The sequence below is a fragment of the Aptenodytes patagonicus genome, chromosome W (assembly GCF_965638725.1).
Source record: "Aptenodytes patagonicus chromosome W, bAptPat1.pri.cur, whole genome shotgun sequence".
Taxonomy (NCBI): Eukaryota; Metazoa; Chordata; class Aves; order Sphenisciformes; family Spheniscidae; genus Aptenodytes; species Aptenodytes patagonicus.
In genome coordinates, this window is record NC_134981.1 from 2,011,883 (window position 1) to 2,037,769 (window position 25,887).

The following is a 25,887-nucleotide window of genomic DNA, read 5'->3' on the forward strand; positions in this document are numbered from 1 at the left end:
TTAGAGCGTCTTCTATGGAGTGTGTGCAGTGAAGAAGATGCTGCGTAGGAAGAGGGATAGAAGACAACAAGAGGCGGGATGCACACTCACACATCCCGGTGGCATCGCCCAGATTTATGGCACTGCTCTTTACCTAACACTGACTCTTGGTCACGAAGAGAAACTCACTGCTGCTGTTTACACAGCAGTGTAAACAATACTGTACCACATTACTCAGACTTTAAGAAGTTTAAGAAAATAAACAAAGACAGAAAGAAGAATCCCAAAGAAAACATTATTTTGCTCTTGTAAGGGAACTGTAATTGGAATAAACAACCATCTTCAAAGTTTTGAGAAATTTAAAATCTGTTCCTGACCACTATGCCTACCATGACAAGCCGAACTAGTTAAGAATTAATTACAAGGGGGACTGATAAGTGTAAGTCTGCTGTGGTGCTTTATGGATGGCAGCAAGAAGTTCATTTCCCCATGCCACAGGAAAGAGCCTGCCACTTCTACCTCTATTTTCTTCCTATTGCAGGACGAGAATAAGTGAATTGGATTGAAAACACCATCTCATATCTTCTTTTCCAAATCCTGCATCACGAGTGCCGTTGAGGCTTCCCCAGAGCTCGGGTCTGTGGCCTCTCCTGGCCCCTCTCCCAGCTCCTGCCCCACTGCCCCAAGGAGCAGCACTGGAGAAAGTTCTCCCCTTGGTGAGAGTGCCCACAAGGCCTGACATTATTTGCAAGCAGAACAGTGGAAGGAAGCAAACTGGTTAGTGAAGAGCCTGATCACAACAGGAGCTTACTTAATTTGAGCGTGTTGGTGTTGTCTGGTGTCTCCACAGTATCTATGCCAGCCAGGATGGCTCACAGCACAACCGTTAATCATGCAGCTTGTGGCAGGAAACAGAAAACTAGCAAAAGCTCAACCTTTTACTGAAGAAAACAACCTTCCTGACACACAGATATCAGAATTAGTTATTATACTGGGACCCAAAATGCTCCAGAGGATCTGGTTTCTTTCAAAGCCTGCTGCAACAACCAGAACTCATTGTGCAAATAACATGCAATTACACAGCCAAGTCAAATCTCAAGGCATTTTATAATAATTAATGTCAAAGTATATAAGTAATTACAGCCTACTAAGTGGCAAAACCATTTTGAAAAATGGAAATGAGGATTTCTCCTCATTTCCACAGCCCCGTTGTTTGTTCCTATGGCAATATCGCAGACATCCCTGGCAATATTGAACACCACGGATAGGAACCCAACTACAGGATCAGACCAAGGTCAAAATCATCTACAGTTTGTAAAAGTTTGCCCGGCTGTGGCTCATTTTCCTTGGTTCCACCTTCAAGGCTCTTTGCATTATCATGCCATCACCCAAGCTCTGCTTTTCCATTTCCTTCCTTGCCCAGCAGACCCCTCTCTGTTTTCTTCTCCGAGGACTAACACTCTCCTTAAGGAGGCCAGAGGTATTGAGGTTATTTGTAACAGGGTAGAGCAGGATGATAGTTTAGCTCATTCCACCCTTACTCACTGCTCACACATTCAAGAAGGTGTTGCTGTGTACGTTGCAGCGTGTTGCTGCTCTAAGCTACCATGGGCATTGGGCTCTTCTCTCCCTTCACCCTGTCCCAGCCAAGGAAGATGCAAAATAGCATGTGAGTCTCACAGAGGTATGCATCTGAGGTTACAATGCTTTCTGGAGCAAATCCTTGGCAAGGCCTTCGCTTAAAGTAAAAATAAAGCCTTTTGTCTATGCTTTTAGCCTCAAAACGTCTTTCAACATGTTTGTCAAAGTCTGAACTTCCTACGCAGCCCAACGCTTTTCGTTGTGTCCTTAAGGACAGTTCTTTTGGGATGCTCTTGACCTGCTTGGAGAAACAAGTAAATCAGACACTTACTGCTACTCGCCATCAAATACCTTCTTGGTATTTTCTGCAGTGGTGCTCTCAGATAACAAAGCTTCGTCAGCTTTATCAGCTCGCATCAGCGTAACGGTCTCTGCATTAAAAGCCTTTGTATTAAATTACTGGTTTAGCATATGGGTATGTTTTATCTTATGGATTTAGTTGTAAAATCTGGAGACCTACATAACTGTTATTACATAAAAGACTTCAGGTTCTCCTCCAGCTATTACTGAAGAGAAAGGTGTGATGACTCTATTAAAATTAGAAGCTAGAGTTGGGATTTAAATATTGAAGGTAAGTGGCCTAATGAAGGTGCTTCATGCTTGAGAAGACTTTTTTCTAAAATAAGATGTGCACACTTGCAAACATAATGAGAACCATCAATTTGCAATTCACACAAGTCCCTGCAGGAAGAGAGGATGGATTGTTTATTTGAAGGATGGATGAAGACGAGCACATCGCTGCTGCTGCCTGCATCACCTACAAGAATCCCCTGCCTAGCAGCCAGATATTTGCCTTCATACACCTCAAAAAAAGTGCCCAAGAATTCTGATTATTTCTACTAATCCAATTATTACCTTTTTTTTTTACAGAAAGTAGACTCCCAATTGACCTTTAAGATGAAGCAGATAATACCATGCTGCATTCCAGTTGTGATCTTTCGCTCTTGAATTTAGTAAAATATTTTACCACAGTAAAGAAAATATTATGCTATACATGAAGATCTGTTCTAAAGCCCAGTAAAACCAATTAGGGTCTCTCATTGCTTTGGAGAAGCCTTGCATAAAGCCCTACTTGCATTCACTTTACGTGTGAGGAACACTGAGAATGAGCTTGCTTTGAACTTCAATAGCCATGGACACTGCTCACCAAGCAGAAGAATAAATATCTGATACCAAGTCTTTTGATCTTCCCTTCACTTTTGCATAATTGTTGGTTGGTACAATGCTGTTAACCAGTTTAAAGAATTTAGGTCTCTGAACATATTTTTACAGTGTATATCTTCTATTCAGAAGTAACACTGGAAATACTCCCACTTGGATTTGTAGCTATCGGCTCTGCCACAGTCCGAGGTAATGAAAAATCAATACGGATTGAACACAAAAGGTAGTAACAATTCAAAGTACGTGATGGTAGATGGGGACTTAAAATGACTGAACTTTATTCCATATCTGCTAATGACTTTCTGTGTATTTTTGAACTTATACAGGTTATAAATGTCATGTGACCAAGACTATATACCTCTTTAATGCTGACAAACCAGGGCCTCGTTCCTGTTGGGATCTCTGGATGTTATCGTAGCACAAGCAGCAATATTTTTTTAATGCATCTATTGTCAGGTTACTACTCATGTGCAATTTTAGGTATGTCCCAAAGAATACTTTTGAGAAATACTTTTAAAAAATTGCTAATCTAAACCTGAATCACGGGAACATGGCAGAAGCATTTTTAAATCATATGTGGTTACATCCAAAGAATTACATACTGAAAAAAATAAATTGCTTTGCTGATGATTCTGTTGGCAAAGGAAAACAAAGAAAGCGAGGCGCTAAACAGGACCTTACCCACAACTCCATTACAGCACTCATCCCGCTTCTGTGAGATGTGGCATCCCCTGCTGAAACCAAACTGGACCGTTGAATAAAAATGACCATTTCCACTAAGTCCAGAACGCAGCTACTATGGTAGAAGGGTTTTAAGCTTCCCAGCTGGATGGGCTCGCTGCAGAGCTGACTGTTCACAGCCAGAAAGCCAGCTCCAAGAGGAAATGTGCTCAGGAAATATTTGCTTTAGTGCACCTCACTTTAACAGATTAATGTAGGTAAAGTTATCTCCATTCCATAATACTTTTCTATGGCTGTCTCAAGCTATTAATATAATTGTTGTTTTATTGTTCTGGTTTACACTATTTTCCATCTTTCTTTTTAATACTAGAAAATAATGTATCTTTATTTTTAAAAAAACGTATTTTCTGAACATCTCCAAGTTTTCATTATGTGGATTATTAGGGCGATACACTGATGAATGGCTCCCTCTAAAAATGGTGCTGTTAGACCAGTTGTCATCTTTACGATTAGCCTGAAGAAAAGTACTCTGCCTCCTGTAGAAGTGTGATCAGGATGGGGCCAGAACACAATCTGTTTCTGCTGACCAGCACGTGGATGGGGATGGGGCAGGATGGGGATGGGGCCACCCCAGTACCTCCCAAGTGGGAGATGGTTTCCTCCAGCTCTCTTCTTTCCCTGCTGGAGACCGTGATGGCTCAGCATCTCCAGTACCTGCGGCAGAGGAAGAAAAAGAACATCTTCTTCCTTCTGTAACACATGGCAAACTAGGCATGTCACCATCTTCCCCTACCTGTCTTGATAAAATTGTAAGCAGCGGGTGCGACGGAGCTCTGCAGGAGACTGAAGAAGAAGGCAAACCATGGGAAGGATTGCTGACCAGACAACAGTCACTTTATTACGGCTCAGACATGTTTTCTGTCTGGAAAAAAATGATATTTAGCAATTGTATTTTATGGCTAGTAGTGTCATCAGCAGTAATTAAACAGGCAAGACAGCTTGCCCCAGCTCTGGCTGGGGCCTGACACTCCTTTCCATTTTCTTTAGTTTCCTCTTCAGTAGAACATTTGTCCTAAAGATAAGTTGCAGCGCTCGAATCTTCGGGTCAATGAAAAAGGCCTTCAGAAACAGAGGAAGGTGTTCGAGCATTGTCTGTACGGCAGGATGCAGAGCAACACCCTTGCTAATGGCATGGCATATGATTTATTCAGGGATTGCTACATCTTGATCAATAGGGTGCTCGGTCATGCAGTACCGCAGGTAGGCTCTGTCTCGGAGGAGTTATCACTGGGTATTTCTTTTTCAGACACAGCTGCAATTGGTCAAGCGTCAAGTGAATTTTTCACTGAGGGGTAAAACACACGAAAAAGCTTTATGTATCATCTCTACAGTCTCTTTAACTGCTAGTTGCTCTCAACTGCATGATCATATTAAGAAAACAGACAAAAAAGAAATAAACTCAAAGTGTTAGAGTACTTTTGTTGATCTATCCCCATTCTCTGCTGCAGCGAGGTGGTCAGTGAGGCAGTGGGAGGTGAGCCACAAACGAAGCAGCTGCTTTTCAGTCGGATGCGCTGGAGATTGACTGCTCCCCCAGATGGGCTGACATCGCCAGCGCCAGCATTCGGCAGCAACAGCACCGGTGCTGAGAAAAGCTTCAGGCATCATATTAGAAATGTACTTTTTCTATCCCTTCATCCCTCCTCGGACTGAAAAGTAATGAACACTGCCATTATATAAACCTAGAGAACCGCTTGGCTGGTTGTGACGGTGTCAAGTGTCACTAGAAAACAAACACTATTTCCACGTCCTTGTCTGCGGCTCCGCTTCATTGCCGTGGCGGTGAAAATGTAAGGCACAGCGAAGGAAGAGAATATGTCATTTGGAGGTATTCTGTATGATCTGGGAGCTTTGGAAGTCAATAGCCTTTGCTAGAGAGCACAACTGCAATGGCTGTAACAGGTTGTCATTGCACATTGTAACGGGCTTAGATAATTCTCGAAATACCACAGAGTCTTCATTACCCAGCCCTCAATAATCTGAAACTAGCCGTTATCCAAACAAGCCTATGTCCACTGCTTTTGAATTATTTAATGGGAAATTGCCTAAATTATCTGAAGTCTTCACTGCTTGAGCTTTTCCAAGGCCCATCAGGTCTTCTGAATAATTAAAGCTGTTTTGTAATCGAGCTTCTTGCAGAAAACTTTTGTGTATTAGCAATCATCTGTTCAGCTCGCAAGCATGCTGCACTTGAAAGACTTGGGCAAACCCAGACCTTTCTATACAGACCTTCCCGCAGGAACAGCCACTGGATCCAACAGGATCTCAAAGACATTCCTCTTTTTGAAAATCTCACCTCCAGACTACTACACCTGTAAATCTAGTGGCCGGACCAGGCAGAAGCTGGATGCACCAGGCATGTGTGATTTTGGGGGTTGTGCCTAACCGATCCCTCAGCAATCGTGTCCCTGCCAGCACTCCGTATGGTATTTACCAGCTGAGCTGCCTGCAACCCTGAGGCATCAGCAGAACTAGGGAAACCTCCCTCACTTTCACAGCTAGACTTTGGATCTGAGGACTGAAGATGCTCAGGTCCTTTACGAGCAAGCCGAGATGATGATGGCTGAGCAAACAATTCAGTCTTCAAATTTTTCTTCTTCCGTCTCCATGATCAGGCAGGGGGTAGTTACTTTTATTTTTTTTTTTCCCCCCAACATTCAGTGTGTGCCAAGCAAGAAACTGAATCTACTTTGTTTCTGTGCATTGCATTTGTGGTGGATTTGGTATTAATTTAAGCAGCAGATCAAAACCTGATTATGCCAGCGAGGCCCTCCAGGGGAAATTGCCGTCTAGCTTTGAAAGGGCCTCAGCAACCACGCTGAAGAGAGGGGGAATGGCATTAGGGTGATGACTAGGACACCAGAACCCACCTTTTACCTACAATCCCACCACTGGATTTCAATCACCGGCCCCCAAGGACCTGTCTGAACTGACTGAAAGCAACAATCAAACAGGAAAAATCAGTCATTTCAAGATGAGTTCCCCATGGACCAGCAGCACAGACTCTGTGATGTGAAAAAAATGTGTAACAGATTGACATTCATCTGTCAATAACTCAGACTTGATATGCAGTAGAGTTAAGGGAGAAGTATAAGAAAATATGAGCCCTCCAACTGTAATTAATGTGCCAGAGCACGCTCGTTAGGCTTGAACAAAGAACAGATGGCTGCCGGTGGGGAAGAGGCTTACAAGTAAGTTGTGAAGGTGAGGCCGGGGGCTCGCGCTGCGTGCGTGCACTTTCCCCAGACCATGAGAAGGTGAAGAACAGTTATGGGAACACACGAGCCACAAATCTATTACTGCAGAGGAGCAAATATGAATATAGAGCTCGCTCTAGAAAAGAGGCGAGGTGAGACAGGATAACACTATTCAAATGTATACAGGGATCTGCAAAAGGAAGAAAATAAACTGTTCTCTATGCCTGCTATAAGCGAAACAAGAAACAATTGGCTTAAATTTTAGCAAGTTAGATATTAAAGAAAATGTTCGTAGCAGTGAGGGCAGCTAAGCCCGGGAAGACACTGTGTGGAGAGGTCGTGTAAGTGCTATCATGGATGAATTTAATGCGTGATGATACTAGATTCTGCCTTGGGATGAAGAAGAGCTCGTGAAGCCTGCATTTTTCTGGGAATATCCTTATGAATAAAGCAAAGGAAATGAAAGAACAGTGAAATGACTGACAGACCTGCAGAAAAGACAAGATTGAATTAGAGATGCAGTGACTTTTAACCTTTAAGGTGTTCAGTAAAGATTGGAAATTCCAACTGGAGCTGCTGCTGGAGAAGAGGCAGCCCATGGCCAGTTGCTGCTACCCAGACCGGACTTACCCTGGCTCCCAAAAAGCAGGGCAGCATGATTTGCATTGGCTAGAACTTATACATCCCAATGATACAAAGCAACCTATTTCCAAGCACTTTAATAGCGAAGAGCAGAAGAAAAGCACTGTACTGACTTCTTCCTGCTCCAAAGGTCCTGTCCACAGAGAGGGTCGGGAACGGCACCGGCCGAAGGGTGAACTGCGGGTGCGGGTATCCGCAGGTCGGGGACGGCAGGATCCCGGGGTACTGGGCACTTTCTAGTGTTGGCACCGGAATGGCACTGACCACAGCTAAAAGGAAAGAAGGAGAGAGAGATTAAATGGGTGCTTTCGTAAAATCAAAAAAAAAGTCCTTAGAGGGTCAGTAGGGAACCAGAAACAACCATGTTTCGCAAGCGAAGTACCCAAATGCTCGGTATAAAACGTGCCTCTGCCCACAGAAGCCACCTCTGTATACAGAAATACGCCTCTTTGGTACACATCGGATAACTGCAAGTGCAGTCTGCTATTATCTGTAAAATTAAATAGCTTTTTGTCTGTGTTCCAGCTATTCAGCCGCATTTCGGGGGGTGCTTTATATCCCTTGACAAATAAGCGAGAAGGAATGGATCAGGCCATTTAAGGGCTTATTTCAGTTGTCTAAGCACAGGTCCCTGGTGCCATTTCTGATGCCTTAGGAGAGCCTGCTGCCCTCAGCCGCTGCTCTGGAGGAGTGTGGGCTCCTGCAACTCTTCCATCATGTCTGCCAGCTTCACACCAATGTCCCTGACACCCTCGGATGTCCCCAGTGGCACAGGACCCCCCTGTTTACCCATCAGCTGAGGCTGTCTGGGCATCATTCCCCACTCAGGAATGCCCAAGCCTGTAAGGAACAGGGGTGAGGTGTGCCAGCAAACCGGTAGCTAAAAGTCTGAAGTTGAAGTTGAGTTGAATCGAAGTGAAACGCTTTGATTTGAAAATCTCAAAACATTCATCACAGCATGATGAATTCAGGCTTTCCTGTGAGTTATCTCCTTTATTTTCAACAGTCAACGCTTGAAGAGTGGGTGATAATAATGCTATACAAATCATAAATTCCTGTGTAGCTTTTAGGAAAAACTTGGAAACTCTCATTAAAGTTTTGCCCAGCTAAACAATAAGTAGAGATTTTTGGGTCATTGATGATAAGGTTTGGCTTATCTAGCACCTTTCACACATGAATTATAAACAATGCTGTAAACCTTAAGATAGTAATTACAATTACTTCTAGCTCCTACTACATCCATTACACAGAGTGGCGAATTGGGCTACCTGCCCAAGGTCACGCAAGAAGCCATGACGGTGCCAAGACTTTACGAGGGTGTTTTTAAGCACACGGCTTTCAGCGAGACAATGCTGCACTTCCAGAGGTAACGGACAAGTGTGGAGATGAAAAAAACTCATGAAGAAATGCTAACCTGGGTGATTTGAGCTTCAGAGTTGTCTGGGTTCAATTCAACCACTCTTAGAAGAGAATTTCTACTATTCAGACATTTCATTTTGTCTGTATAAGACATTTTTATTGACAATATTTATAACCTTGCTGACAGTGAAAAATATCACTCTTTATTGAATCCTATTAAAGAACAACTTGTTTTTCAAAGTCCATTCCTTCATTTCTTTTTAGGCTGTAGATACCTAGCGCTTTCATTTTTAAAATAAGACCGGATTACTATTCATTGCAGTACTCTCTTGTAGAGAAGCTGGAGAAAAGGTAACATCAAACATTTTCAATAAATCTTTGCAATTTCAAGCAGGTATGACAACAAATCTGTTCTGTCATAGCCTGTCAGCAATTGAATTTGCACTTAATATTGATATACTGAGACACTGAAAACAGAAATTCTCTGACCAAATCATGGAGCTCCCTAAACACTGGTCTACATTTACAATGTACTGTATCATCTAAAAAAAGCAGCACCCAAGAACAGCTTACAGAAATGACAAAGTAGGACACTCTGGATTGCATTCAAGCACCCCAGAGGCTGCCAAAGCAACTGAGTCGACATGTTCGTATTTCCCTGAAAAAAAGAATTGTTGTGATTTTCTGCCTTTTTAGGGAGGGCGATAAACAGAAAAAAACCTCCCCCAAAACAGCAGAAGTCTCTCTCCAAACTGATTTACTCTGCAAGCATTTTATTTTCGTCTTCCGTAAGTAAAGATTACAAACAGAAAACAGGAGAATTGCAATACTTGAATGCAAAACCCTGCAAAGACTTTCTCAATTATTTTTCTCTGTATATACTCCTCTCCATACGACAGCCTTGGTATTTGTCACTGCCTGTATTTCAGTAGCATTAGAGCCATCAAAGACATCACTAAAATCTTATCAAATTTATCTGGTTCATGCTCCTTCCACTTCAGTATGCAAAGGCGCATTATGGAGTATATTTGTTCTCAAAGACTGCAAATACTGATTACTGAGATGAGCGTGAATACTTCCAGATTTGGTATTTAACAATTAACAGTATGCGTTTTTTACTTCAGAATTATGATGTTGCTTCTTCAATCCATTTACTCGCTCACTGCTGACAATTTCTTTCAGTATCAGGCAAACGGAGAGAAATTAATTAAAGCATCTAATCTGACAAAGCCTCGATTCTATTTTCTGGGGAAAGAAACATATTAAGTGTAACTCAGCCTGCACAAATGCACAAACAAGACTTTTATAAATCTGAGTTTATTTATTTGCAAACAATCATAATATGTTGTCACTGTAGATTAGATTTATACTGTTGAAAATATAAATATATAGAAAAGAGGACATCATTTGTCAAAATGCATCATTTGACTGAAAAAACTAAGTATGTTTAAGAGCACTTTTATCTATAAGCTGTAGAACAATGTTGACTTGACTTGTACTTAACTAACACTGCTATTGACCCGTTGTAATTACAACTGATTTGGTTCCGATTTTGCTTACACCGCTCCAAATCCATCCATTTTCTTGGACTGCTGCCCTCCTTCAACCCAGGCCAACCCAGGAGGATTCCCACTGAGCAAAGGGCAAATTGCCTGATTGTGAGATTAGTGTGGTTACAAGATGGGAATACTTCCCGCGGCATGGTCAGGTGGAGTAAGAGCTTTCTCCCCCTCAACCCAGAGGTCTTCCTTCCAGACCATAAAGAGGGTGGAGGCTGAAATGTGGAGATATGTCCAGCCCAAGGCATGAAGAACTGGCATCCAGTCTCTCCCTGGGCACTTGTGGTTTATCCTCGCAAGGGCTGGGTACTGAGGCTGAGCAGCACGACCTGAACCTCACCCATAATGAACACAAATCGGAGGAACCAATACTAGCTCCTACTAACTAATTTACTGAACAAAGCCATGGCAGGTTATTCCCTCCCCTCCCCTTCATTCAGTTCCTTCTGGTTTTTTTTAATATATCATTTGTGATGTGCCCTTCCATAAACCTACAAACAGTCACTTTCATTTAACCATCAGAGCTAGAAAGAAATTTTGTGATGAAACGGATTTCTGTCAGTGTATGTTCATTTTTCTTAACTCCGACTATTTACACGGATGTACCAATTCCTATAGATTTTCCATCGGGTCTATTTTGTGAGGTCAAAGGTAGAACTTCTAGCTAAAAGCTGAGAGCTACCAAGAGACTGATCACAGGGCTGCTCAGAGGAAAGGTGGAGACCTGAAGCCTCATCCTCCCCCAGGAACCTGATCAGTGCCAAACCCTGTCTCCAGTGCCTCGGGCTCGCACGTATCCCTTTCCTTTGCTCAGATGTGGAACAAGGTCACTTCAGAAATTTTAATAAGTTCTGCAGGATGGGAGAACCTATCTAATGTTCTCCAGCCTTCCTGTCTTTCTTGCGTGCTTTGCTGCTTTGAAAAAGATTCACTTCACCTATGAAATTTGTTCAATGATAAACGCTCTGTGGTCACTAAAATTTAACACCTATTAAAAATATCTTGTCTCCTCATTTACTTGGCTTTATAAGAGAGCTGCCCCATATTAAAAAAGCATATAGTGGCGTGGCCAACTACTATAGACAAAAGAAAATACAGCAGAAACTGCAATAATGTCCAGCTGATTATAATGATGATGATGATGATGATAATAATAATAATAATAATAATAATAATATCATCACAATTTACATGTGCGTATTGCAAAGCCTTCTGCTCTGGCAGCTTGAACTCTTAGCCCTGTTTTTAAAATTTTATGGGAGGGAGACGGGGGGATTTATCCATCACTATCCACCTGGCAAAAATAGGAAAGATGACTCTTTAGGCTTAGCCTGGGCTGAGTCTAGCAGAAGTATGGTTTCTGAATTCTCTCCATGGTTTTTCCACTGATGCGTTGTGAAGCCCTGGCAAGCTTCCAGACCTTATACTTTTTTTTAGATGAAGAAAATACTGCTAATGCTATTTAACTTTATGAGGCATAACTAGATCATATTCGAAAGATCGTATGAGATCTTCAGATGGGTGAGCGTGGCTTGTGGGGTGCAGAAGGGGGCTGGGGGAAGGTCTTGGTACTCACGAGGGTTGTTTGGTTGGGAATCCATGGGGATCATGAGCTTGGCACGGGTGGCTCTGCGGGCAGCAAGCGAGCGCTCTAACGTGGACATGCTGCTTCCAACATCTTCTGTCTCAGGACCTAGAGAAAAACAACACGATAGCTCAGCTGAAAATGCTGTAAATGCATGCTTCTCTTCACCCTACATCTAGCAGAACGATCAACAGGCTTTTTTAGAATTCAGTTATTTTAACCGATCATTAAATATCACCACTTGCAAAGAGCTGCACAGACGATTTTGGCTGCCTTTTCTGAATAAAATTATTGTTTGCATTTTTCTGTAAGAGAATTAAGATATCATGTCCCCTTTTTCTTTGCCTCTGAAATTATCTTCATAATAAGATAAATAAATATTCGCTTCATAAAAATAGGACATTTTTCTTGTAACTTCCCTTTTATAAACTTATTTTAAAATTCAAGTATCAAGACCAGAAAAAGGCTGCATAAATTCAGGTGCCTACCAAACCTGGCAGCCAAGAATTGTCTTTGAAATACATCAGAAGGATGAAAATGACCTTCCTTGTGAGATGCCACAAAGTCCCATGTCCTGATTGTCCGGTAATTCACGGTGGCTCTTCCAGCCTGTGCATCTTTTTTTTTCTACAGAAACCATGGCAAGTTAAAGATGTGCCTGGATCTTCCCCTTATTTGGTCCTGGATCACAACTAGCACATCTAGATCAGAGAGCTGAGATAAGCTGCCTAATGTCCGATCCAATTCAAAACTGTCCCAGCAGCTATAGAAATGAGCTATTCTGTTTAGGTATTGAAATATGGATGCTCTAATTTAGTCACATTAGTATAGGATACTGGACGTATTCAAAAATTCTAGAGAATACACTTGTCAGAAAGAAAGTGTGCCTGGAACTGGATGTTCGGTGGAGTAATTTGCAAGGAAATAAAAGCTGTATTTCTCTCTTCGTACCTTGTTTCACATGAACCTTGTATTTATGTTACTTTTGCTATTTGAATAAACCATGGGTGAAGTCAGTTTAGTACTGTCATACAGTTAAGCTTAATGCCCACTCAGAATATTCATCTCAGATGTACCCAAGCAAACACATATCCCTTAAAAAAGAAAGAAAAAGATTTGCATGAAAAGACTATTTTTTTCCCAAATCACTCTTCTCTGAATTGCAGGACTGAAATGCCAAGTCTTCTATCGATGGCCATCCAAAGACCTAATTGCTAGTGAAAAGCCAGGGACAGTAGTACTGAACTGTGTATGCCAGAATGGGAAGAAACATAAAGGCATTTATTTACAGTCCAAGGCGTTTACACGTAAAATATCTAGCCCAGCCTTCGTCGTTAACTTGCTCATATGCTGTGATGACTTCCTACCCTGCACTCGACTGCAAGCCTACTGCAATCAATGCAGCTCTCACACTGATCTTTCTGGATCCTGGCTCAGCTCTCCTGATCATCAGCAATATCTGTTTAGGCAAAGGGAAACTTCTGGTTATGTTTTCCCAATGTCTAATACCACGAGGACCTTTGCATCAAAACCAACAGAAATCACCGTCACAATTATCTTCTAAATGGTAAACTATCAGCCCAAAACACAATGTCAGAAAAAGAAAATTAGATCCATTTAGACATTTGAAAACTGTTCCTTTTTAACTTTTCTTTCCTTGCAAGAACAGGAGCTACGGAAAAGGGACAAAAACATCAGAGGCGTCTGAAAAAGTCACCTTCATTATTTACAGCCCCAGCTGATATTCTGGAATTATTTCACCCCGTCACCCACAAGCAATGTGTTCATGATGAACTCAAGACAAATATGTTTATGTTTTCAACTTCCATGCTGTGTTTCACCCTCCGTCCCCCTCTGTACACACCACCTGTCTCTCCCAAGTCTTTCTATTATTATGGTGGAAAAAATGTTATCAGCTAAAGTGAAACCCGTGATGTGCTGTGTGCACTAAGGTTAAAAAAAGGAGGAGGAAACTTCACTGAAACTACACTTTTCTTACAGAATTTCTTTCTTCATATCTGTAAGTTTTCTCAGTCTCCCTGGCTCAAATTCTGCTCCTGGTGATGCTGCTGACCTTCTTCCTGATCACGTTCTCCCTTTGCTCCATTTTTCATTTCTTTTTTCCCCCGCTTACTTCTCCGTGCCCCCTTTTTCCTCTCTGTTTTTCTTAATACGGTATGCAAATTTAATAACATTTGACTTCCAGTTGAATTCCTGAACTTAAAAAGTTAGAATGGTGTAAAAATAAAAAACGATGGGTATTCCCCTAGTCTGAAACCACTGCAAAAATCATCTAGGAACATCTCTCCTGGCACCCGTAGCAGAGCTGTCAATTCTTCCAGTCTCCTCCTGGATCTTGCCAGGTTTAGCCCTCTGTTAGAGACTCCACGTGCTGGGCTAAGGTCACTAATCAGCAATATCAAATTAATTTAAAGAAAATTTATATCCTGGTGATGGAGAAAAAAAAATTGGGAGTACCTGGAATGGGGTTGGACCAGACGACCTTTAAGGTCCCTTCCAAGCCAAACCATTCTATGATTCTACGATTCTAATTTCCCCAACTCTACAGAGCAAGTGAAGACCAGCCAATTTCCATCCCTCCTGCCCTCGGAGCCCCTCACCGGGCTGCGGGGTGCTCTTGCTGCCCAGCTGCGTTTCCGACTGGCTGTGGCTGACGGGGGTGATGTCCTGGCAGCTCTGCATCGGGGAGTCCCTTCCTGCAGGGTCCGAGCCTGCCGGCTTCTCGATGTTCTTCATTTCCATCTCCTCGTGGTGTATCCACAGATCCGGGGGTCTCAGGTCCTTCTGGCTGCCCTTCCTTTTACCAGCGCTGTGGGTTGCACGTTTCCTGCAGCGAACAAAGATCAAAACTGCCACGTAAGAACGTTTTTCCCCTTTATAAGACCAAAAAAGTGATGTCTCCTCATTGGTGTCTCTCTAAGGAGCCCCTCTGGTTGTGTCCTTCAAAGGACAGCAGTTATCTTGGTGTGGCCCTATGCTTCCTGGAGTCTGCTCCAGGGGATGGGCCTGGGGCTCAGCAGGGTGGCTCATTTTTTGCACCCCCTGATGTAGAAGCTGGGGGAAACCACTCTTCCCGGAACAGAAGGGAAGTGGCCGGTTTCATCTCGGGAAGAGCAGCACTTGTGGAGTGCCTGCATCTAAAAACAGCGACTGAAAACTGCTGAGCTCATTTCCGCCAGGTTATGTGCATCTTATACCCCCCGCAACTGCGTGCAGCATGTGTTGTATTTCTTTAAATATACACTAAAGCGGTATTTTTATTACAGAAAAGCTCAGAAATCCAGAGTAGCATTTCCCAGAGCGACATTAACTCTCCTCTCTTTATGCATAGGTATTACAATACGCCCTCGTGTCAGCGGGCCACCTGCTCCGGGGAGCACACACCAAAGAAAACCTTGATCTCCAGGGGTACTGAGTGCTCTCAGCTACTCGTTATTCCCGTCTACGTTCACCCCAAAACACAGCTGTGCACCTCCTGAAGGGAAGGCTCTTTCCCGAATCCATGGAAAGCAATGCAAAACCATTCACCGGCGTCCCTAGGACTCGCTCCGCGTGCGTCATTTGAGTACGTGTGCTCAGATAACTGCCCTTCCTATCACAGGTGCAGGCAATATTGTGGAAGGTGGCATGGGGTTATTTTAGCAGAAGAAAGTTTGAGGAAATTTTAAACTTTGAGAAACTCCAATTGTTGGAGTCAATTTCTGTTCTTTTCTAAATTTTCTCAGTCTGGTCTAGAAAGCAAGAGATGCGTGTCACAACTACGTGCATCACCAAACATTTTGCTTTCAAGAGAAGGAACAAACACATCCTATAATTTAAAATGTCACCGAGGGCACAGCCCTGTCTCAGCCCCAGGAGCCGATGGCAATGACAGCAGAAATATCCCAGTCCTCAAACTGCCACCCTTAAAGGCAGAAATTGTTTTAGGTCCTTTGACTGGTCGGTACCCCAAAAGCTCTTCAAGGGTCAAAAGATTAATTTTAAAATGCGATCTGGAAAGTTAGCAGCGGAGGCGACGCTGAGGTCGTTCAGAGATTTTTGTTTATAGCCCACAAGAAATAAGAGTGATGGCCTCTGGTCATAGCTGCTTCCTATGTTTAGTCTGTTACTTGCTAATTGCCAAAACTTAATTTAAAATGACAGTATTGCAAACAACAGGAAGAAAGAACACGGAATAAAGACAGTTCTTTAACGCCTTCTTGCACAGACCCTAGTACCATCCTGATTAACACCTACAAGAATAATTATGAGCACTTTCATTCAAACCTTCAGGTATGACCCTCCTGAAGTTAAAAAGTAAAGTTGTTCTTTCTGTCTCATTCAAAAAAAGACCGTAATTTTGGTTCTAAACAAGGAATTACTTTCTTCACTTCGGGATACAGCAGCTTTTTTGTCACTTGCAATTGAAAAGAATTCATTTCTCTAGACTTGAGCTAGGCAAAAGAAATTTCAGCCCCAAAGTAATTTTAGACACAACTGTAAATAAGGGGTCATAATGAATGTGTCATTCCAGCCATAACTATAAAACCACTACAGCAATGATATCATTTAAAAATATATGCAATGATCTAGCTTGGTTTGCATTGTTTTTTCTCACAAATTATTGATGTTCTGACAGCTCGTGGGTAGCAAATTGAATCAGAGCCAGGAGCGCATACGAAAAGGTCATCAATAACAGATGAAAATAAATCCTCCCCTGGAATGTTTTGTTTATGCAATGCAGAAGTTGAGGTTCAGCTTCTGAAAATGCATCTACCCTCAATTTCAGGGAGAGGCAGGACCTTTGCTGCGCCAGGCGAGCACATTATATCTACAGAAGACAGTCATAAAAGCTTCAACATCAGCTTCAAACCTCAGCTGCAGCAATGGAAACTCATGCTTTGGAACTTGAGTGTTGATATTTACAGTGGGATTCAAATTTAGTCCATTATCCATATTATAACTGGATTGGGAAGACAAAGAATTTGGAATAGAAAAATTGATCTTGGATGGCAGCGTTTCTGTTGTTCAATTATTTTACAACATTAAGTGCATCCTGCTTGCATACTATAATGATATACATTCTTTTCCCAAGGATGGATATAAAAACAGAGTTCAGCTCTGCCCTTAAATTATATATTATGGTCACGCAATCTTGAATAACGACAGCAGAACTTAAGCTGTACTTTCAAAACAAATAAACTCTCTGGATAGGAAACTCTCGTTGTCTCTTTCTATGGTTTCCAGCACAACACCGCCTGGGCAGTGACTCCAGCAATTATACAGCACACCCACATAGGTCCTAACAATATACACATGCTACATAGAATAATTTTTCAAATACGCCAGAGTGAGATTACTCTTCATTGCCTTCATTTTGGAGTTACATTACCCCAGAGAAAACAGTTACGGTTATAACAACTCAGCCTAGTTTATTTTTTTAACAACAACTGAAGATGTCTCCATCTGAAGATCTCAGAAATAAACTGTTCTCCTGGGCAAAACAAGTTTTTGCTTGTAAAAAAAACCCCATGGGTAACCACCCAGTCCCGGTGCGATCAGATGCCTTTCTCATGGAGCAGGGACAGTTTCGGAGGCAGGACACAGAAGCAATGGCCCCATAAGACGTAACCGCCTCCCACACGAACCCTGAGCCTCCTGTGCTACTGTTTGCAAAGCACTTTGAAGATACTCAACAATGAATGTGAACATTACTTCACCTTAGTTATCCCTCTGATGCATGGGTTAGTATTTTATATTTTTTGCTCTTTACTCTTAACCTGGCAAAAAAATGTGCACTTTGCCTTTTGGGCCGTATTAAAGGCAATTCAACTCGTATAGAAGTCCTGTACACAAAAAAAAAAGAAGACAAAACGATTCTTTCTCCAGAAAATCTCCCCCAGTGTTTACAGATGAAAAATTATTTCATTTTGGCCTCTTTATTACCTGCCAGCCATCCTGAAAAGCTGAAACACCAGTACCTGTCTCTCCCATCATCTGGCTTCGTGCTCCTCTCCCCCGTGGTGAGATCCAGCCTCACGCCACCGTGCAAGAGATGGGGCAGAGGCCACAGCTAGCGAGCAACCCCGGCGTGGAGGAAGCACAGAAACCAGGAGTATCTCCAGGGAACACAGCAGTGACATACGGAGGCTCTTTAGTGGCTGCCAACTCATTCCCCGCTAGTTTGAGTTTGATTACGCTGTGGTTAATGCCTCCCCCGAGCCTTCCCAAATGTATACTGACACAACCCTATTACTTACACAGGACTTAAACTAGTCTTAGCTTATTTTTTGCAGCCTCTTTTTACACCGCCCCCCCACCCAGCACACTAATTGGCTGGGCACTTGTCCAAGACTATGCTTCATTTTTAATGGTTTAAATATGCACTATTTACATACCAGGCTCGGACTAGATGTCCACCTTCACCTTCTCTCCCATGTAGTCATAACCTCGTGTTACCAGTCCACAGGCTAATTGTTCTGGCATGTTGCAAATTTTTGTTACACCCTGAAGCCTTAAAAAATTCCTGGAAGAAGCAGGTCCTGCAGTTCGGGTGTATGCTGTACAAAGCGGTATTTTCCCTTATTTTAAGATTCAACGGGGATTCGTCTTCTCTAAGCTTAAGCTCTGAACTGACCTGCCTGGACCAGGAGTGCACTGAAGGACGGAGCTGATGGGTGGCCCCGTCCTCCGTCCTCTATGGCACCACATCAGCAGACACTGCCAGCACAAGGCAGCGAGCATCTCGTGCTGCGGAAGATGTAATTACGGTGAGGGTATGAATCTCAGTTACTGCAGGAGCCATACGTTCCCCTTATGCACAACTGGCTAAGTTATTGCACCTGAATCTTTACTCACATTTTTCTCCCCTATTTTTTTACTGTCGTCAAACTGTCACAGGGTTTGTATGGCTGATATTTCATTCTTCCCTAGATGGCAGAGACAGAAAATACCTACTAAGCCACCCAGGTCAGTACCAGGTTGTTCTGTATAATATGCTTTATTGTGCTTTGTTCAGCCAAGTTTTAATTAACTTAAGAAATATGACTTTCCTCCACTGAAGGCTTACAGGAGATCATTCCATCACCTGCAAGTTTTTGCTCTGGGGAAGGACATACGCATTATCCAACGAGACCTGGCCTCTACCCTTACCGCAGTCCTTTTGTTCAGTAGTTCATCAGTGATTTTAAACTAAGAACCAGCTGCCAATAAAAGTCTGAATCTAAACTCTTTGTATCACAGTATGCATCTCTCCAGGCAGGTCAGAAACAAAGTAATTCCCACCAACAACCTCTGTTTTGAGGAAGTCAATGTTTTTTCCTGTTGTGCTAAATTTAAGGTCCACTGTTTAATTTTTATTGCCCTATATTTTCCCCACTTTCAGTGCAGAAACGGTTGGTTTAGGGTAACTTGGGTGCGATTCACCTGCCCATAGTATAGACATTTAGACGTTAAACAGCAAATCCAAATCCACCAGCTTCACATTTTTTTAATCAATGGACAGCAATAAGCATCTTCAGACGGCAAGTCTTCCGACGTCTTAGGATAAGACGAATGATTCTTTGAACGCTCCTGTTCCTCCCCAGGGGCTACAGAAGAGGTCAAGGTTGATTAATTCAAACTTGGATATTTAAGTTTTAGACACCTAATTCTGGATAGATTAATCTCTCTATTTGCTTCTCTTTCTTGTAATTCCCTTTTCCCTGTTAGAAACTCAAAAGAGCTTTAGCCTTGATTCACCAAACACTACTCAGAAGAATTTCCACTGCCTTCACATGATGGCCTGATTTTCACATGTTAAGACTCACAATAGAAACAGATTTTCAAATCAGTCCATCATTCAACTACCTCAGCACTCCTAAAAGCACGGGCCCTTACTTTTCTGCCTAAATGAGAGCTTTCTTATTTAAAAAATCTAGCCTCAAACATCCATCTTTAGAGAAAGCTCTTCCCCCAGGGACCGTAGAACACTACAAGCTGCCACCTGCCTGTGCTCGACCAGCCCAAAGCTGATTTCAGCAAACATGGGAGCTGTTCAGTCCCCCGACCATCGCTTCTTTCCTTGTGCCACACTTTAAGCATCAGTGCAAATCAATGTAATAACGTCTTGCCCTTAGTGCGAACATGTATTGTTCTTGTGGGAAGGCTATCACTAAACTTTCTCATGTCCAGTCTTTCACAATGGTATAATAATACAATGAAGTAATAGTAGAATAATGAATAGTATCCTAATTTTCAATTAATTAAATGTGTCAAGCCCACCTCCATTTCAAACCCACCTCTAATTTCTCATAAAAACTGAAAAAACCTTTGCGCTTTAGGCTGCTGCCCTTTTATAGCCTTTAAGAAGAATCCTAAAGGTTTTTTCCCCATATTTTTCTATAGACTTTTATTTTTTCAAGTATATGAGAATTATCTGGAGAAATAGTTGTTGATGCTTTTTACTGGAAGACTTTTGGAGACAGACTGTCTGGAGAGGATAACGTCCTCACAAAGGTTAGCCAGTGAGCAGGACTGTCTGTTTCTCAGCTGTGCAGGTGCACGGCTGTGGAGTTAGAAAGTCCGACAGCATCACCAGGCACAGACAAGTACTATTTTTTTTCCTTTAAATCAATGGAATTGATTCGTTCCTGTGTCTGAATTACACTTGACAATACAAACAACAGAGAGCTGTGCATGGCAGACTTATTTTTCAAGGCTCGCCGTGTCAGGGGTACTTATTCTCCATGGATTACTCTGCAGCCTTGGGGACAGGGGACATTCTCCACACACCAGCGATGGCCAGCTTCCCCAAGCCCAGCCTCCAAAAACTACAAGAGATCCAGACCCAAAATGCAGTTTGGTCCCAGAACCCACGTCTCCACAGTATGAATGTTATTGCCCATATCTGTTTTGAAGCTGAGCATCACTGCCTTTTCCTTCTGTCCCGTGATTTCAGAACATACTTCCTCTGCTGCGCCGAGGAGCGCCTGGTGCAGATGACGGCCACCACCACCACCACCACCACGGTGATGACGCCGATGGTGACGACGATGATGACGAGGAGGTTGCTGTTCTTCTGGGGCGTGACGCTGCCGTGGGGAGGGTGCATCTGCCCGATGGGAGGCTCTGAAAGAAGATAGACAATGAGGGGATGGTTAGCGCTGGATTTGCTCCCCTCCCTCTTTAGGAGTCACCCATAAAATAAAACCCATAAAGCCTGTCAGGTGGCCTGAATTCCTCTGAAAAAGCAGACGGAGGGTACAGAAGGGTGTCAGAAAGAGCTGAAATTTATGTCTTGCTGCATTTCAGTGGCACAGCAAACAGGAAAATATTTAAACAGTAATGACTGTGCATTTTCTGGGTGTTAATAACCTGATGTTGGGAGTCAATAACTCTCAGCTCATTTTTGCTATTATCAGCTGAAAATGGAAATACAGGGACTATGGATTTTTTCTTTATGGCCCGTATAGTCTTTCCCGGCATTTGCAGGCAAATACATAACCTTGTGTATCAGCCAACCTGAACGCCTGCTTCATTTGTCAGTACTGCATTCACCCCACAGCCAGTCTCACATCACATTATATTTCGTTTCTTGCTATGCTGACCAGATCCCTGTGCAACGCTCGAGCAGGTTAAGGGCTCAATCTTTTGAAGTGATGAGCTTCCTTAGTTTCAATGCAGCAGCAAGACTGGGACTGAAAATAGCATCATTTCTGGTGTCAAGTCGCAGTCAAACTGACTTCAAGTGGTCACTTCACACCGGTCCCTTGCTTTCAGCCGTATTTTCCCCATTGCACTGGCAATAGCACAGTTTGTATTTTTATAATCTTGTTGGATGACGCCTCTATTTACACAGCGTTGGGCCAAACGTTACAGACACCTGCACAAAACAGCGGGTGATCCTTTTGCTCTGTCTGCTAAGGCGATCTTATAGGCATCCTATAAGATTACAAACTCACAAACCGCAAAATATCCTTCCACTTAAGCTTAGAGAAAAACCGAATATTTGGTGCAATGGGATGCCAAGGGAAGAGCTGTGCTACAGAATGTCCAAGATTTCAAAAGAAAAGTAACTCAAGAGTTTTCATATGGCATCATCCCCACCACGTCCCATGAATAAACTAAACAATACTTGTCTGGGATTTCATTTTGCCTTTAGTACAACTGAATGTGAAAGGAAAAAAGGACAAATCTTTCCAAATAACAGTTTTAGCTAGCGATAGACGTAATTTAATTGTAATATTCTGCCTTGATTTTCTGACCTAATAGCCTTTCTTTACTTAACTAATTATGCTGTTTAAATAATTTGCCCTTTTCTCATAGCTTTGTCAGGCAACTGAATAAGACAAGCAGCTGCGAGTGCCATCCTTTCAGCATTACAACGCTCTAGTACAGAAATCCCAAAGATTTGGGGGTTTGGTTTCTTTTCATTTCCATGCTGAGTAAAAGGCATTGAAGGAATATACCACACAAAATACAGCAACTATCAAGAAAAGCACATTTTTTTCTCTCCCTACCCTTTATTGCAGGCCCTGGAACTCTCTTTACTTCTCAAAAGTCCGTTTTCCTATATTTATGAGGAGCTGCTATAAAGAGCAGGAGAAAAGCCTAAAACAGTGGTGTGTTGGCTGCAGCAAAGTACGACAGAAAAAGGTAACAAAATTTTGCATTCCCTCCTTGTCTTGACTAAGGAAAATAATCACTGTGAGTTAATCAGCTATGTGCCTTGTAATTATTTTGTACTTTGAAACCTCACTTGATACCACATTTGAGGGAATCCTGTCTGTTGTTTCATTCGATAATGTGAGATGACAATGCTCCATTAGGTAACGGAGATGGGGTCAGGAATAAGAAGTTACTGATAGCGTATCTACACCCCAGCTGGCACTGATTAGGTTCAGTTAATTTTTGTTAATCCACAGGGTTTCCTCTCATGTCTTCCTATTTTAGGGCAGGATTAATGATTAAAAAATGGTATTTTCTGCAGAAAGCTTAAATTGAAATATAATAATGTAAAATGCATTTCACAATTGTTTTAAAGCTGTTATTTTTTTAGAGGCATTCCCATGGCCTGAGATGTATCTAAAACTTTTCTTGCGATGGGATTATCATACCCAGTGACAGACTTTTGGGAGTACTGCATCAGCTGGAAATCTGTTGGGTAGTTTGGGGATCCGCTTTAAGAAAGCCGAAACAGAATATATGGTGTCCTGACCCTATTTTTTGTTAACATTTCTGGTTAAAACTACTGTCTTTCAACAGCTGAGATAACTCTTCCCTACAAAACAGCGAGCGTGAGACCTGTGGGCACGTTGGGTGGCCTCCAAACCATGAGAGAAGAATGAGAGAGCAATAAAGAGAAGAAAAGTAGGAGGTTATCACCAAAACTGCACTTAATTATGGAGGGCGGTTGGACGGAGCCTGTATTTACCGTTCAGACTGCTCCTGTCAATCAGGTTGGTGTCCACCGGCCAGTAGGAGCCATCCCCGTGACGACCTGTTGGCAGAAAAAATGCATCAGACACGGCGTGGCAGGTAAACCAGCAAAGTCAAGTTTGCTGCTTGAGACAGCGCCTGTCTGACAACGTTTAAACCATTAAACAGTGCGGGAAAAGCCATCCCATATGTGCTGGGGAAAATCTGTCATCAAAGCAGGCTTTGGAAAGCAAGCTGAATTTCAGTCCTTTGAGCGGCTTGCCTTGTTCTGTTGGTTTTTTTCCCTCCTCCAGATGTCAGAGTGACAAACTAAGGTGTGATGGCAGCACCCGGCTGTGCCCCCTCCACGGGTGATGGGAATAATTCAGCTGCTTTTGCACACAAGCGGCTGGAACTGCGGCAGAGGGACGGGGCTGTACAGAAAATCACCGGCACGTTCTCCACCTGCCAGGTGGCTTTCCACCACTATCAAGCAAGCTTTCTTTAATTTGTTTTCCCGCTTGTGGAAACACAGTTGTGGAAATACAACTCCGCAACTGCTTGCTTTTAACAAAAAGATTGCCTCTTTTCTAACCCTGACGTAAAAAAAAAAAAAAGGCAAAAAGAAGGGATACGATTATTATTCCATAAATGTTTTGGCTGTTGAGGCAACATTTGCACTCCAAATTAATATAGTAAAATTTGAGGTGTTCATCTTTTCCTCTGCTTTATTTTCTCCTATTTATCAGCTTTGGGCTGAATAGCCGCGATTGTATGTCCATGTTTCTGCCAAGAGCAGCATCTCTGCTTCCTCATGTCTGACAGAAGAAGAATCGCAAAGGTTGGTAAAGTCCTACCAAGCACCTCTTCGTCTCTACCGGTATGGGATTGAGTAGTCAAAGTCCACGGCAGAAGAGGTTTGGGGTAAAAGCCGCTCTTTCTGGCAAAGACCAAGCTTATGCCAACAGCACGCTCTCGGTATGGGCATACTGCACTATAGCAAAGCCCAGAACGTGGCCATCTCATTCCTCCAAAGCGAATTATTTTTTCATTTAAGTCAAATGAGCCTTCCCAGGTGGCACAGTCTCAGCTGACGCAGTCGCGCTCTGCTAGGACAGTGGTTCGGGGAAAAGACATCTTCCCCCGGGACGGGCAGAGGCTGCCGGAGCAGCACATCAACACCGACTGCATAAGACCCCTGGGCACTGTCTTTTTTGGCTCTGCCATCCCTCAGGTCAGACAAATAGTACCTGAGGGTGGGTTTGGGTTGGTGAAGGGATTATGTAAAAATTCTGAAAACTTAGCGCAGGGCAGGGAATTACCAGGGATTATTGCAGATAACTTCTACCTCAGACAACCACCATCTACATCAGATCTCTTGGCAGATTAGCAAAAAAACCCCCCATTTTCTCACTTTCCTGCAGTTGTTTGTTGCTGCTGTGCACTGCTAAATAACTGCCATATTCCTCTCCAGAGGTACTTGTATTTCTGTGGATCACAAAGTCAGTCACGTGCATAACTTTGTCTACCAATTTGGAAAGTATTTTGTGATGAATGGCCCTAAATAAATGGCAGATGATTATCATCAGAAGAGACTTCAATGTAATCATCTTTTCAATCAGCATAATTGCACAGCTACAACAACTTCATCCCAAGAAAGCAAGGTTGCAAAACGTTTAGCTGCAAAAGCAGACAAAATAGAGATAAATGTAAGGTATACAGTAATTCTGTTTACCGAGGTGATGCTCTAAAGCAGTCCTATTCATAGTGCTACACTGCAGCGAGTGAATACGTTGTGACCCCGGGGTTATATTGTGCTGAGGAAACTGGGTATCTCCATGGGACATTGCTAAATGTTACTATTTTTTATATTTAGCCCACACTGAAACATCTTAGCGGGAGCCTAACACATTGGAAAATTTAGTCAGGATATTGGAGACTTAAAAAAACTAAACCTGCATGCCCGGCTCTGAAGTTTAGTACTTTTTTAATTAACGTTAGAACACTTTTCAAGGCATTATACATGACACTTTCATTGTAAAAGTATTTGTGTAAACAGCCGCCCATTTCATTCCTGGCTCTAATACGGTGACTGGCACCTGGAGATGCCATTTATTTGGGAGGGCTGCGACACGGAGGCAGCCAGGCAGCAACCGGGGAAAGGTTCGGGCTACACCGTCCATCTCGGAGGGTTCTTGGGCTAGAAATGTTTCTGAAACGATTTATGTTTTAAAACCATCCCAAGGCAGCAGAGTCTTCCAGTTTTACTCACTGAGGGTAACTCTTTCAAAAGGCCCAGCTTCTGATCAGAGGCAATTTCACTGATAAGAGACAGGAAAGCAAATAACTCTTAACAAACAGTATTTCAACAACACTGTTTGTCAGGGATAGCCAAGATTGAATTTATGGTAATTCAGCTCTGTTCTGCTATTAAGACATACAAACATTATTCAATATTTGGATGAACACGGAAATCTAAGCACTTAGGAGATGGGAGGTAAATCTCTGATGCATTGTAAGGTTTTATATGTTAAAGGGTAGGTAGGGCTTAAACTCCTAAGGATTATCCATGCTCTGTTCCAAGCCAACACCCCTCCACGGATCATTTCTATCTTTAGCTTTCACT

General features: G+C 42.6%; 1 protein-coding gene across 2 annotated transcripts in view; it reads right to left on the reverse strand.

Annotated features, from left to right (window-relative positions):
* The window catches only part of LOC143172078 (netrin receptor DCC-like), a 575,708-nt gene that overhangs the window by 18,567 nt on the left and 531,254 nt on the right, over window positions 1–25,887 (reverse strand). For both annotated transcript variants that reach the window (XM_076361323.1, XM_076361322.1), the window contains exons 22-26: window positions 23,278–23,343; window positions 20,810–20,972; window positions 14,486–14,712; window positions 11,856–11,972; window positions 7,475–7,630 (exon numbers count right to left, since the gene is read on the reverse strand). In XM_076361323.1, coding sequence (XP_076217438.1) covers window positions 7,475–7,630; window positions 11,856–11,972; window positions 14,486–14,712; window positions 20,810–20,972; window positions 23,278–23,343 — 729 coding nt within the window. The remainder of the gene's footprint in view (window positions 1–7,474; window positions 7,631–11,855; window positions 11,973–14,485; window positions 14,713–20,809; window positions 20,973–23,277; window positions 23,344–25,887) is intronic.